The sequence below is a fragment of the Mustelus asterias genome, chromosome 12 (genome assembly GCF_964213995.1).
Source record: "Mustelus asterias chromosome 12, sMusAst1.hap1.1, whole genome shotgun sequence".
In the NCBI taxonomy this organism is placed as follows: Eukaryota; Metazoa; Chordata; class Chondrichthyes; order Carcharhiniformes; family Triakidae; genus Mustelus; species Mustelus asterias.
Genome location: NC_135812.1, coordinates 37286853 through 37301740, shown reverse-complemented (window position 1 = coordinate 37301740; position 14888 = coordinate 37286853). Strand labels below are relative to the sequence as shown.

At 45.3% G+C, this 14888-nt stretch overlaps 1 protein-coding gene across 15 annotated transcripts in view; it reads right to left on the bottom strand.

Moving 5' to 3' along the window:
• The window catches only part of LOC144501380 (uncharacterized), a 338685-nt gene that overhangs the window by 13445 nt on the left and 310352 nt on the right, over window positions 1-14888 (bottom strand). For all 15 annotated transcript variants that reach the window (XM_078225050.1, XM_078225051.1, XM_078225052.1 and 12 more), the window contains one exon: window positions 11791-11847. In XM_078225050.1, the coding sequence (XP_078081176.1) occupies window positions 11791-11847 (57 nt within the window). The remainder of the gene's footprint in view (window positions 1-11790; window positions 11848-14888) is intronic.

Sequence of the window (14888 nt, the reverse complement as noted above, 5' to 3'; positions counted from 1 at the left end):
ACCCCACTTGGAGTACTGCGCGCAGTTCTGGTCACCTCATTACAGGAAAGATGTTGAAGCCATTGAAAGGGTGCAGAGGAGATTTACAAGGATGTTGCCTGGATTGGGGGGCATGCCTTATGAGGATAGGTTGAGGGAGCTTGGTCTCTTCTCCCTGGAGAGACGAAGGATGAGAGGTGACCTGATAGAGGTTTACAAGATGTTGAGAGGTCTGGATAGGGTAGACTCTCAGAGGCTATTTCCAAGGGCTGAAATGGTTGCTACGAGAGGACACAGGTTTAAGGTGCTGGGGGGTAGGTACAGAGGAGATGTCAGGGGTAAGTTTTTCACTCAGAGGGTGGTGGGTGAGTGGAATCGGCTGACGTCGGTGGTGGTGGAGGCAAACTCGTTGGGGTCTTTTAAGAGACTTCTGGATGAGTACATGGGATTTAATAGGATTGAGGGATATAGATAGGCCTAGAGGTAGGGATATGATCGGCGCAACTTGTGGGCCGAAGGGCCTGTTTGTGCTGTGGCTTTCTATGTTCTATGTTCTATATTCTCCCCATCCCTCCTCTTACACTCTCCTCTACCTTGCAGTTATTAAATGGTGCATGAATGACATTTTTGCACCCACTTTTTTCTCACCTTGTTGACCTTGGGGAGTTCCACACAGCTCATGTGATGGCTGATAAAAGCAGAATGCTGGATAAATTTCACGGTTAATTGCATTTTGAATATTTTGATTACTTATTCAACAGCTGCACGAGAATCCACCCTCACCTGCGAACTTGTCCAAGTTAATTGTGATTTGAATTATTATTGTCACATGTATTAGTATACAGTGAAAAATATTGTTTCTTGCACGCTATACAAAGCATAACGTACATAGGGAAGGAAAGGAGAGAGTGCAGAATGTAGTGTTACAGTCATAGCTAGGGTGTAAGCCTGGAGGTGAATGGAATCAGGCTCAGTTCGAAGCCTGATGCCATTTTTTGGGATTTTAACCCTCCACCCACCTCCCATGGCAGGGATAAATTTGCTCTGATTTTCTCACTGCTTGCTTTTACAACTATATGGAGCAACCACTGTGCTTTCAGCAGAACTAGAGATAAGCTACTCAGTTTCCTACACTGACAGAAGAGATGCTCGTGGCAGATGTCCCCTGCATTTTGGAGTCCATGAGGATCCTGCCAAAGACTGACCCACCTGTGCATGGGCAGACTCAGCCATCAGAGTGGGAGATAGCATAAACGAGGCTCTGTCTGGAATGGCGGAGGTGGGTCCAAGGGATGAGAAGTAGGAGCACCTCAGAAAAGTTCCCATAGACATGTGCACGTCCTCTACCTTATCTCTCATGGTTGATGGTTGACCTGCACTTCTCTGCTAGCCAAGAGCTGCATTTCAGTGAGGTACTGAACCACCAAGGTGAGAATTTGCTCCATCCTATTAAAATGGTAGACAGAGTGTGTAGGCTATTGTTGAGGGCTAGCTTGTCTGATTCTCCATGCAGCTGGCTACTTTTTCCACAGAAGAGGACATCAACAGAAATGCTCAAAACATCATGGCACTCATGCTCGAGATGGACTCCTCTCACCTCTCTCATGCTTTGCTTTTTGAAATGCTGTAGAAGCACACACATTTCCCATTGCTGCTCCACACATTTCTGTTTCATGCTTGAGTCCGAAGCTCAGCATCTATGTCCAGCTAAACAGAGCTCACTGTGGGCTGTGTCCTCTGATGGGAACTCAATATTGTCCCAGTCTCCAACACCTGCTGCTGCTCATGTACTATGCACCTCACCATGTGACAACCTTGCTACTTCTACTCTAGCACCAACTACGATGTGCATTCTGCAGGGTGTGCACAAATTATACAACATTATATTTTCTAATTGCTCATCTTCTTCTAAGGACTTCTTGGTCTGCTCCCACATCTGCTCTTCTGTTACCCTTGGGAAATCAAAGACATGAGTTAGGACTGATATTGAGAAACCCAACGGAGTGCATACCCTGACATTTCAGTTAGTGGTGACATCAATTCAACATGAGCGAGTGTTATGAGTCAATTAGCAGTATAATATCTAATGGATCTCTACATCTCTGTGCACCCCCATCTATCTATCACTGATACTTAATGTGTATCCCACCTCTCCCTGGAGTTTTGAAATGTGTGAAGGCAGAAAACCACGAGTATGAGAAGTGAAATATAATGATGAGAATAGAATGAGAACAAATATGGAGGGCCACTGTGAGGATGGAAGCAAGATACCAATAGGATAGGCTAACTGTGAGAAGAAGAAATGTTTGGAACTGCATGATGTGTCAGAAGAGTGTGGTGGAAGAGAATGTTAGGGGAGTCAAAGAGGTGATGGCCACCTCTTGAACATGATATGTGCTCATCTTTCCTGACCTAATGAGGACATTACATTTTCTCTGACACTGAATCTAGGTATGGGGCACCACACACCTACTCCTCACATCCTCTGCTACTTCTAACCACTCCGCCTTAGCTTGGGTGACTGGATTCCCATTCCCTCCCATTAAAAGGAAATACCTTCTCCAGGGAAGAGTCAGAAAAATCAGGGCAGCTACCTTCCCATGTTTTCCTTCCATATTATTTATGAAAGCTACCAAAGGCAATAAGGTTCCCTGCAGCCTTGGATGGCCCCTTTAAATAGAATAGAATCCATAACGTGCAGAGGAGGCCATTCGGCCCATCGGATCTGCACCACTCTCTGAAAGAGCATCCCTCCAGGGCCCTCCCCAGTGTCCTATCCCCAAAACCCTGCGCATTTACCATGGCTAATCCACTTAACTCACACATCTTTGGACACCAAGGGGCAATTTACCATGCCCAATCCACTTAACTTGCACATCTTTAGATTGTGGGAGGAAACCGGAGCACCTGGAGGAAACCCATGCAGACAGTCACCCAAGGCTGGAATTGAACCCAGGTCCCTGGCGCAGTGAGGCAGCAGTGCTAACTACTATGCCACCCTGCCGCCAAATAAAGTGTCTTCATTCACAGAGTGTGAGTCATCATTCTATTGCCACTCTATGATTGGGCAGGAAACCTGGAAGCAGAATGCTGATGTCACGGCTGAGTTAATGTTAACTGCTTAGCTCACTAGTAGAACAAATGGGTCCCTGACCCACTACCAGACTCCCCACAATTCTGCCCATTATAGCTGCACAATGAGATTCACTTAGGTGTCCATAAAAATGATTGTTGTAAGGTGTTGGGCTTAGTTCGGTAGGGCTAAGGTATTCATAGTTTTAGGTTGTTCAACAGTAAGTATTCATTAACCACTAGAAACCATATACATAGGTACAGTAAAGTTCCAAGTTAGGACCTGTCTCCATGTTTGCACACATAGTTCTGTCCAACACTACACTGACCCCTAGGTGTGAGTCATGTGTTCCCTTGCATCACTGTGTTGGCAGTGCTATACCCAGTCCCACTGCACTGTACTCACTTGCCAGACCCTTATATTACACCCCCCCTCAAGAACTTATTCAATGTATTTACAAGTTATCCCAGTTTACCCTATATATTACATCTATTACAACTTCCCCATTACACTCCTCCACCCCATGCCCCCAGAGTTCATAGGTCTAGGTGGTCTGAATCTTTCCCTATTTTGTTCTCACTACTATTGGAGAGTAATAGGCTTTGTTGCTGCAGGAAAACTTTGTTGAATTGGAGTTTGTTCTGGCATCTGGGTGTATTTTTATCCTCTTTTTTAATTCTTTAGCATTGAATCACTATTCTTTGGCATTGAATTGATTTTCCAATTGTAGCGATAGATGGTGGTTGGTTTATCCCACTCTTTACAGGGTAGACTAGCTCTGGGCTCACAGCTATGATGTTTTTCTCTCTTCTTCCTTCCTGAGGCTTGCTGTGATGTATGCTGGGATGGAAGATAGTTATTGCTGTTGTGATTATGTGATTTTCTGGTAAGTGCATCTTTGTGTTTGGCTACATGGTGTGTGTTGTTGTCAATGGATGGCCACTGTTCAGTTTGTGACACTGTCATGCTGGCTGTGGTTGCAATGTCTGTGCTTTAAGGGTTTATCTTTCCAACTGGCATCAGAGCTGGAGATTGGGGCTTTTCTCATTGCTGGATCGTTTCTTGATTCCAATCTGCTCGAGGCATCGTGGTAACCAACTGAGTGGTTGGCCGGTCTGACCACTGGGGGGCTTCTGCGCCTGTAACAAAAATGGACAAATCTGCTCTGCAAAGAGAGAAGACAAATCAGAGCTGAAGTCCCAGTTGAGAGAATTTTTCTTTTTGGAGCTTTCAGCAATTTGCAGCTCTATAAAAGTTATGACTTCTGCCATTTTGAGGAGATTCAGGGCTACATTGGTATCTCTGCTCAAGAGAGAAAAAGACTGGTTACAGATGATGTATATCACCTCCAAGATTTGTTTGCTGTCATAGCTTAATGGCTCCAGAATCATATCTATGACCGGAAGTCAGATTTTCACAGCCTCATGAAGTAGTGTTCATAACCAGTGGTCTCAGGTTACTGTTCTTTGTCAAAAGGATCATAACACTGGCTTCCATGTCGAATTCAAAGTTTGTGAGATAGCCATTAACTGCACCCAACCGCACTCCAAAATGAAAATCCAGGATCTTTGATCTCACCCAAGAAGCATGATTGTGTGTCCTCTTGGTGTGCTGTCTTGACCTCATGAATACTCTTGGGATCTTGTGTGCATTTTGATGTTTTAGCTTTGCACAGCTTTCCAAAGTGTCCTGTTCAATTAAATTGAAAGTACTGGGCTGAAACTGCCTGACATTGATCACACCTGTGAGGGCGCTTTGCTCCACAGGGCTGGCACGGTTGCTTTACTGGTTGGTTAGGGTGTTGCTTTCCTTGGCCTGGAGTGTCCCTGTTTATGTGTGGCTTCACTAACTGCTCAGTGATATTTGCTTTGTACCATGGTTTGCTTTCCCCCCTTAGTATGGATCTATGTTGCAAACAGATTCAGATCTGCCTTAGATCTAACAATTTGGATGGCCTTCTCAAGGGTTAGATCTTCTTTCACTTGAGGCACATCTGAGTGTGTGTCGTCCACCACTCGTACAACTATTCTATTCCTGAGTAGATTAGATTTTGGGTCACCGAAAACACAGCCTTCAGCCGTTCTTGTCCGCTCAGTGATGAAGACAGATTTTCCTGGCTGCTGGGCAAGGTTATTAAATTTAACCCTTTCAAGGATTTTGTTACTTCTGAGGTTAAAACAAGCGTCAAATGATTTTAAAACTGTTAAATTTTGCAGATGAATTCATCGATTCCTTGTCTGGTTGTTGGACCTACAGAATAAAGCAGTATGTTAACTTGTTCAGCTTCTGTACTTTTATCTGGACCTGAAGCAATCATGTATTTAGGGAATCTCTTTCTCCAAAGTCCCCAATTTTGTGATTGATCTGGATCTTTGATAAGTCCAAATTGGTTTGGAAGAGTGGATATGTGATCCATGGTTAAAATTTTAAATTGCAGGTTCAGCTGTAAGACGTTTCCGAAATCCCAAGATGGTGTCACTGTACATTTTTGCACAAAGTGGTTTCCTGCACTTGCCGGTTTGGTGGGTTCCTGCAGTAATGGTGTTCCCAATCTCAACATTTGCATTTTTCACCAATGGCTGATTGGACTGACTGGTTAGAATCTTCCTTGCTTTAGCGCAATGTTCTTGGGTTGGATTCCAGCTTTTGCTGGGTTTTTAAAGCTGTCTATTCAGTTGCAATTCATTTTTAATAAACTGTTATTTTATCCTTTGTTCATGTGTGGACTCAGGAATCGGGGTGCTCCAACTGTGAACTTAAGTGGCAATTTCTGACCACTGCAGTATGGACATGGCCAGGCAGTGCCCCGACAATGCCCCCTGGCACTGGTTGGCATTGCCAGGTGAGCGGTTATTGTCTATTGTGAGGGAAATTGAATACAAAAGTAGGGAGGTCATGCTTCAGTTATACAGGGCATTAGTGAGACCACACTTGAGTACTTTGTACAATATTGGTCTCCTTACTTAAGGAAGGTTGTAAATGCATTGCAAGCAGTTCAAAGGTTAACTGTACTAATACCTGGAATGGGTGGATTGTCTTATGAGGAAAGGTTGGATATGCAGTGAGTGCATCCACTGGAGTTTAGAAGAGTAAGAGGTGACTTGATTGAAACATGCAAGATCCTGAGGAGGTCTTGACAGGGTGGATGTGGAGAGGATATTGTCTCTTGTGAAATAATGCCAATGCTTAAATAAGGGGTCACCCATTTAAGATAGAAATAGAGATAATTTTTTTCTCTCAGTTCATATGTCTTTGGAACTTTCTTCCTTAGAAGGTGGTAGAACAGAATCTTTGATCATATTTAAGGGAGGGGTAAATAGATTCCTGCGAAGCAGGGGGGTGAAAGGTTATTGGAAATAGATGAGAATGTGGAGCAGAGGCTAAGATCAGATCCATAGAACCATAGAATCCCTACAGTGCAGAATGAGGCCATTTCACCCATCGAGTCTGCAGACTCTACAAAGGTACATCTTACCCAGGATCACACCCCCACCCCATTCTATCCCCATAACCTCATGCATTCACCATGGCTAATCCATGTAATCTACACATCTTTGGATTGTGGAAGAAAACTGGAACACCTGGAGGAAACCCATGCAGAGAATGGTGAGAACATCCAAACTCCACACAGTCACCTGAGGCCGGAATCAAACCCAGATCCCTGACAGTGTGAGGCAGCAGTGCTATCCACTGTGTCGCCCTATATTACGGAGCAGTCTCGAGGGGGCCAAGTGGTATACTCCTGCTCCTGCTTTGTATGTTCTTATTGATAAGCCACATAAATCCTGTGGCTACAAAAGCAGGTCAGAGTTTGGATATTCAGAAGAGTACTTAGTCTACTGGCCCCCAATAGCCTTTCCAAAATCCACAAGGCAGACATCAATAGTGTTTTGAACTATTCCTCACTTGCCTGGGGAAGTGCAACTCCCAACAACATTCAAGAAGCTCAGCATCATCAAGAGAAAGTAGACTGCTTGATCTGCCATCACCTTAAATATTCACTCCCTCTACCAAGGGTGCACTATGGCTGCAGTGTGTACCATCTAGAAAATGCATTCAAACCTGTGGTCTCTAACGTCCAGAAGGACAAGGCAGCAGACGCATGGAAACAGGACCAGCTGCAAAGTCCTCTCCAGGTCACACACCATCCTGACTTGAAATATATCACCACTCATTTATTGTTGCTGCATCAAAATCCTGGCACTCCCTACCTAACAGGACTGTGGGTGTACATAAACAACATGGACTGCAGCAGATCAAGAAAGTGGTTTACCACAACCTTCTCAAGGGAAGATGGAAATGAGCAATAAATGCCAGCTTTGCCAATGTTGCACATACCCCTTGAAAGAATTAATAAGAGAATAATTGCTCCCCAGGCACATATGGTCACCTAAGAGTCCTTCAACCCCTCTTCCTGCTTTCTCCAGAAGCTTGTTCATCTCTGCATGATCTGTTTCATTCTCCAAGACATTCTGTATTCCAACAAGAATATCTACTAGTGTGCCCATGTCTGGGACCAACTGGTTTGAGCAGAACCTTGAAGTCAACAAAAACTCCTTCAGCACCTGTCACATCACTCCCTCTCGACTTTTGTAACTTTATACAACTACAGGAAGTACCAAACACTTGTAGGATTAAAGCAGCAGCCAGAAGAAATCAAAAAACAGCTAACCTGTATATAATTGATGGTACCTTTGAATAGCACAAGTGGGGATTCATTCTTTCTGTTGCTGAACGCATGTTCAGCTGTGTGAAGTTAAGAGAGGCATTAACAGGAATATTGAACTCCAAAGTGGCATGGCCAGCATCAAATCAGCAATACATGATGATATACTTTGTGATTGGCTGTTCTGCATACTTCTGGTGTCAGTTCGCTGTGTGCATGCTAACGCCCACACCAAGGAGGTCTCTGGTATGTTCCATACCAAAAGCATGCATGTATGACACAGATGCAATTTGAGATGTAAGGGATAAAATGGACAAAAAATATGCACGATTTTGGCCACAAAGTATTCAGTGATCTGAATCAATTAATTATGTCAATTAAGGGATGGCAGATGTACTTAAAGTTGGGTAGATGTAGGATGGGGTGGAGCGGAGAAAGCAGTTAACTTAGTTGTTACATAAGAACATAAGAACTAGGATCAGGAGCAGGCCATCTGGCCCCTCGAGCCAGATCATGGCTGATCTTTTTGTGGACTCAGCTCCACTTACCTGCCCACTCACCATAACCCTGAATTCCTTTACTGTTCAAAAATTTATCTATCCTTGCCTTAAAAATATTCAATGAGGTAGCCTCAACTGCTTCACTGGGTAAGGAATTCCACAGATTCACAACCCTTTGTGTGAAGAAGTTCCTCCTCAACTCAGTCCTAAATCTGCTCCCCCTTATTTGAGGCCATGCCCCCTAGTTCTCGTTTCACCCGCCAGTGGAAACAACTTCCCTGCTTCTATCTTATCGATTCGCTTCATAATCTTATATGTTTCTATAAGATCTCCCCTCATTCTTCTGAATTCCAATGGGTATAGCCCCAGTCTACTCAGTCTCTCCTCATAAGCCAACCCTCTCAACACCGGAATCAACCTAGTGAATCTCCTCTGCACCCCCTCCAGTGCCAGTATATCCTTTCTCAAGTAAGGAGACCAAAACTGTACACAGTAATCCAGGTGTGGCTTCACCAGCACCTTATACAGCTGCAACATAATCTCACTGTTTTAAAACTCCATCCCTCTAGCAATAAAGGACATCATTCCATTTGCCTTCTTAATTACCTGCTGCACCTGCAAACCAACTCCTTGAGATTCCTGCACAAGGACACCCAGGTCCCTCTGCACAGCAGCATGCTGCAATTTTTTACCATTTAAATAATAGTCCATTTTGCTGTTATTCCTACCAAAATGGATGACCTCACATTTACTAACATTGTATTCCATCTGCCAGACCCTCGCCCACTCACTTAGATGATCTATATCCCTTTGCAGACTTTCAGCGTCCTCTGCACACTTTGCTCTTCCACCCATCTGAGTGTCATCTGCGAATTTTGACACACTACACTTGGTCCCCAACTCCAAATCATCTATGTAAATCATAAACAATTGCGGTCCCAACCCTGATCCCTGAGGCACACCACTAGTCACTGATCGCCAACCAGAAAAACACCCATTTACCTCCACCCTTTGCTTCCTGTTAGCTAACCAATCCTCTATCCATGCTAATACATTACCCGTAACACTGTGCACCTTTATCTTTGTAGCAGTCTTTGGTGCCGCACCTTGTCAAATGCCTTCTGGAAATCCAGATACACCACATCCACAGGTTCCCCATTGTCCACTGCACATGTAATGTTTTCAAAGAATTCCACCAAATTAATCAAACATGACCTGCCCTTCATGAACCCATGCTGCATCTTACCAATGGGACAATTTATATCCAGATGTCTTGCTGTTTCTTCCTTGATGATAGATTCAAGCATTTTCCCTACTACAGAAATTAAGCTAACCGGCCTATAGTTAGCTGATTTTTGTCTACCTTCTTTTTTTAAACAGTGATGTCACATTTGCTGTTTTCCAATCTGTGAGAACTGCCCCAGAGTCCAGCAAATTTTGGTAAATTACCACGAGTGCATTTGCTATTTTTCCCGCCATCTCTTTTAGTACCCTTGTTTTAGTACATTGTTAGATGGTTAATGCTAACATCTTTAACCTGGACTTTAACCTGGTGTTGTGAGACTTCTTATAATGCTAACAGCACAGGGTTCGATCCCTGTTCCACTGAGGTAAATTTGGGGTCTGCCTTTTCACCTTATCTGAAGTAAAAAAAATCATGGCACTTTGCCATAATCACCTTTGGGCAGAAAACTCAAGATGATGAGATAGGATGGCATATATTGGAAATAGAACCATGAAATACATATAAATGAAATATGTGTTCTTGGATAATGATTGGAAGTTCTCAATATACAGATATTATGTAATTGATTAAATAATTTGCATACTAAACATGTTTCATCATCAAAACTTTATGGATCAATGGTGAGGCTTTTATGTAGTTTTGGGCTCCTCGTCTTCAAAAGGATATTTGCGTATTGAAGAAAATCAGCAAAGAACAAATTGAATCTGAGAATTCGATCTCAGTCAAAGAACAAAGAACAGTACAGCACAGGAAACAGGCCCTTCGGCCCTCCAAGCCTGTGCCGCTCATTGGTCCAACTAGACCATTCGTTTGTATCCTTCCATTCCCAGACCGCTCATGTGACTATCCAGGTAAGTCTTAAATGATGCCAGCGTGTCTGCCTCCACCACCCTACTTGGCAGCGCATTCCAGGCCCCCACCACTCTCTGTGTAAAAAACATACCTCTGATATCTGAGTTATACCTTGCCCCTCTCACCTTGAGCCCGTGACCCCTTGTGATCGTCACCTCCAACCTGGGAAAAAGCTTCCCACTGTTCACCCTATCTATACCCTTCATAATTTTGTACACCTCTATTAGGTCTCCCCTCATTCTCCGTCTTTCCAGGGAGAACAACCCCAGTTTACCCAATCTCTCCTCATAGCCAAGACCCTCCATACCAGGCAACATCCTGGTAAACTCTCTCTAAAGCCTTCACGTCCTTCTGGTAGTGCGGCGACCAGAACTGGACGCAGTACCCCAAATGTGGCCTAACCAGCGTTCTATACAGCCGCAACATCAGACTCCAGCTTTTATACTCTATACCCCGTCCTATAAAGGCAAGCATACTATATGCCTTCTTCACCACCTTCTCCACCTGTGCTGCCACCTTCAAGGATTTGTGGACTTGCACACCTAGGTCCCTTTGTGTTTCTATACTCTTGATGGCTCTGCCGTTTATTGTATAACTCCCCCCTACATTAGTTCTTCCAAAATGCATCACTTCGCATTTATCCGGATTAAATTCCATCTGCCATTTCTCTGCCCAATTTTCCAGCCTATCTATATCCTGCTGTATTGTCCAACAATGTTCATTGCTATCCGCAAGTCCAGCCATCTTCGTGTCATCCGCAAACTTGCTGATAACACCAGTTACACCTTCTTCCAAATCATTTATATATATCACAAATAGCAGAGGCCCCAGTACAGAGCCCTGCAGAACACCACTGGTCACAGACCTCCAGCTAGAAAAAGACCCTTCGACTGCTACCCTCTGTCTCCTGTGGCCAAGCCAGTTCTCTACCCATCGAGCCACCTCTCCTTGTATCCCATGAGCCTTAACCTTCTTAACCAACCTGCCACGAGGGACTTTGTCAAATGCCTTACTGAAATCCATATAGATGACATCCACGGCCCTTCCTTCGTCAACCGTTTTTGTCACTTCCTCAAAAAACTCCACCAAATTTGTAAGGCACGACCTCCCTCTTACAAAACCATGCTGTGATTTTTTAAATTCTGAGAGCCAGAGATACTATGGATAAAAGAAGGGTTTAAATAGAGCAACCAAGCACAAAAGTAAAGTAAAGTAGTGGACATCAGAACATGTTCTTAGTAAAATCAGTTACAATAATGCAACTGAGAACTAAAGAAATAAAAATATAAAGGCCCGAAATTCTGACCAAAAGCTCAACATGGGCAGATCTGACCCTTTTGTGTTTGCCAGCAAAACTTTGAGGGAATGGGTCTGAGATGGCTCAATTTTATTCAGTAATTTAGTTATGTTATATTCTGAATGTCAACTTAATTAAATTTTGAAATTCTTTATTATCATGCTGAATATTTGGTACCTGCAGTCTGTAGACCTCCCACTCGTCCAGTTCCAGCTCCATATCCAACTCCACCTCCTGATAAGTAATTTATTAGACAAAATTAGAAACTAAAATTTCCTCCCAACTCAATTCTTTCCCCATACATCCGTCCAAAAGGTGCTGATATTAGCAGTCACTGGTAGCCTTCTTCCATCTCCATCAGATGGTTATTGTTCTTGTGGGTGCCAAGACGACTAAATTACAATGTATATTTTCTTTTATATATTGTAACTCATTTACCCTGCTCTGTTGTATCTCTCCCTTCTATGAGCTCTATATTTGCTATTTTAGGGTACTTTTGCATTTACATTTGTTTAATTACTATAATGAGAGACTGGTGTTGCAAGCACACTCTCCTTTTTATACTGCTAAATCAAGATCCGTTATCATAGAAGTGTTTAAATGGGTCTATAATTCTCAATGTCTAAGAAGAGAAACAGGTTCAATGATGTAAGGCTGAGGAGCTGGTTCACAGATGTCAGTGTCCCACAATCTGAATTAAACAAGCGCTAGTGTTTGTGGTGAACCATCGTTGGTTCCCACTAGGTAGTACTGAGCCAGGGTCTGGCCAGTACTACGAGTCTGTATATATGTTGCTGTTGGGGTTAGGGTTGGGCTGTTCCACCTGTATTATAGTACATCCCAGTCGGGCTCTGCCTCCTGGGAGAGGTATAAAGGTCACTGCTCTGTCTGGGACCCCTCAGTCTGGGATCGTGTACTATATATGGTAGCTTTGTTGTAATAAAAGCCTTTATTTCCTTGAGCATCTCAAGCCTCGTGAATAATATCGCGCATCAATTTTATTTACTATTAATTAAACTCTCGTCCTTAAAAAAAAAAGGAAAACGATACAGAGAGTATGGAGCAAATGTTAAAACCCGAACGTCTTACACTGGACCCACATGCGGCGGGCGCCTCTAGCACCTTCGATCACTGGTTGAAATGTTTTGAGGACTACCTTGCAGCCTCCGCAGCGGTCACCACAGACGACGACAGACTCCGGGTCCTCCACGCGAGGGTAAGCGACGCCGTATATCTCGCGATCCGTGTGGCCACCGACTATAAAGGGGCCCTCGAGCTTCTTAAGAAGCGCTACATTAAACCGCCAAATGAGATGCATGCTCGATACCTCTTAGCCACTCGACGACGGCAGCCCGGCGAAACGACGGAACAGTACGCGTGCGAGCTCCTACAGCTAGCCAGGGGTTGTAACTGCAAAGCAGTGTCGGCAGACCAGAACATGAATGACCTCGCTCGAGATGCGTTTGTGGCGGGAATCGGATCATCTTATATCCGACTCAGACTGTTGGAGCAAGGTAATCTTGATCTCACTAAGTCGATCGAACTAGCGGATACGTTGGAGACGGCCTCCAAAAGCCTAGCGTTGTATCCCGAAGACCACGTGGAGACAGCGTGGCAGGAGCAGTCGCTGATCCCTCCTCGTCCCTCGGGTCCGAAAAGCTGCGTGATGGCGTGCCCACACTCGGGCCTGACGACGGCAGCAGCTCCAGGCGGCCCGCGGTGTTACTTCTGTGGGGGAGTGAAGCATACTCGGCAGCGATGTCCCGCTAAAACAGTGTTGTGCTCCGCCTGCGGTAAGAAGGGGCACTATTCGAAGGTATGCCGATCCAAACTTACTTCCAGGAACAGCAGTGCGGCCTGCGACTCCCCGGAGCCCGTTTCTTCGTCGTCGGCATCGTCGAGGGTTTCATCCACGTGCGAGGCCAGGACGCCGCCATTACAGACGATGGAGTCGCAAGAGACGCGCGACCACCAGGGGTCGCTGATTTTGGCGCCATCACCCACGTGCGACCTATGGGAGCAGCCATGTTGGTCGGCACCGACCGCGAACGACCAGCAGGGGTCATCTTCATCTATCTCAGCTGCCTGCAGTGGCGATCACGAACCAACGGTGACGTCAATCATCCTGGACCAGGCCGAGCCTCACAGACTCGACAAGTCTATGATGGACATTCAGGTAAACAAACGCTTGATTTATTGTCTGTTTGACAGCGGGAGCACTGAGAGTTTTATTCACCCAGACGCTGTGAAGTGGTGTGGCCTCCAGATCCAACCTGTCAAGCAGACGATTTCGATGGCATCAAGGTCCCGGTCTGTCACCGTGCTAGGGAGTTGCGTGGTAAATTTAACGGTGCAGGGCACGGTTTACGAGAGCTTCAAGCTCCTGGTGTTACCGCACCTTTGCGCGCCAATACTCCTTGGACTAAATTTCATGGTCCACTTGAAGAGTGTAACCCTACAGTACGGTGGGCCACTCCCTCCGCTTTCAGTGGGAGAACAGCAGCTTCCAAATTGCCCAACGCGCCCCGCCTGTAGCCTCTCGACGCTGAAGATTACCACACCCTCCCTGTTCCAGAATCTTGTGCCAGGCTGCAAGCCCATCGCGACTAAGAGTAGGCGTTACAGCGCTGAGGATCGGATCTTCATTCGATCCGAAGTTCAGCGGCTCCTCAAGGAAGGGATCATACAATCTAGCGCTAGTCCATGGAGAGCGCAGGTCGTGGTGGTCAAGAGTGGGAACAAACCCCGGATGGTCATTGACTATAGTCAGACCATTAATTGATACACACAGCTGGATGCGTATCCCCTCCCGCGCATATCTGACATGGTCAACCAGATTGCGCAGTACCGGGTGTTCTCCACCATCGACCTAAAGTCTGCCTACCACCAACTCCCCATTCGCCCAGAGGACCGACAATACACGGCTTTTGAGGCGGATGGTCGCTTGTATCACTTTCTTAGGATACCTTTTGGTGTCACCAATGGGGTCTCGGTCTTCCAGCGTGCTATGGACCGAATGGTGGACCATAACGGATTGCGGGCTACCTTCCCGTACCTGGATAACGTCACCATCTGCGGCCATGACCAGCAGGACCATGATACCAATCTCCTTAAGTTCCTACGCACTGCATCTCGCCTGAATCTGACCTACAACAGGGAGAAGTGTGTATTTCGTACGCGCCGCTTAGCCATCCTCAGATACGTGGTGGAAAACGGGGTCATTGGCCCTGATCCAGACCGTATGCGTCCCCTCCTTGAACTTCCCCTGCCCACTA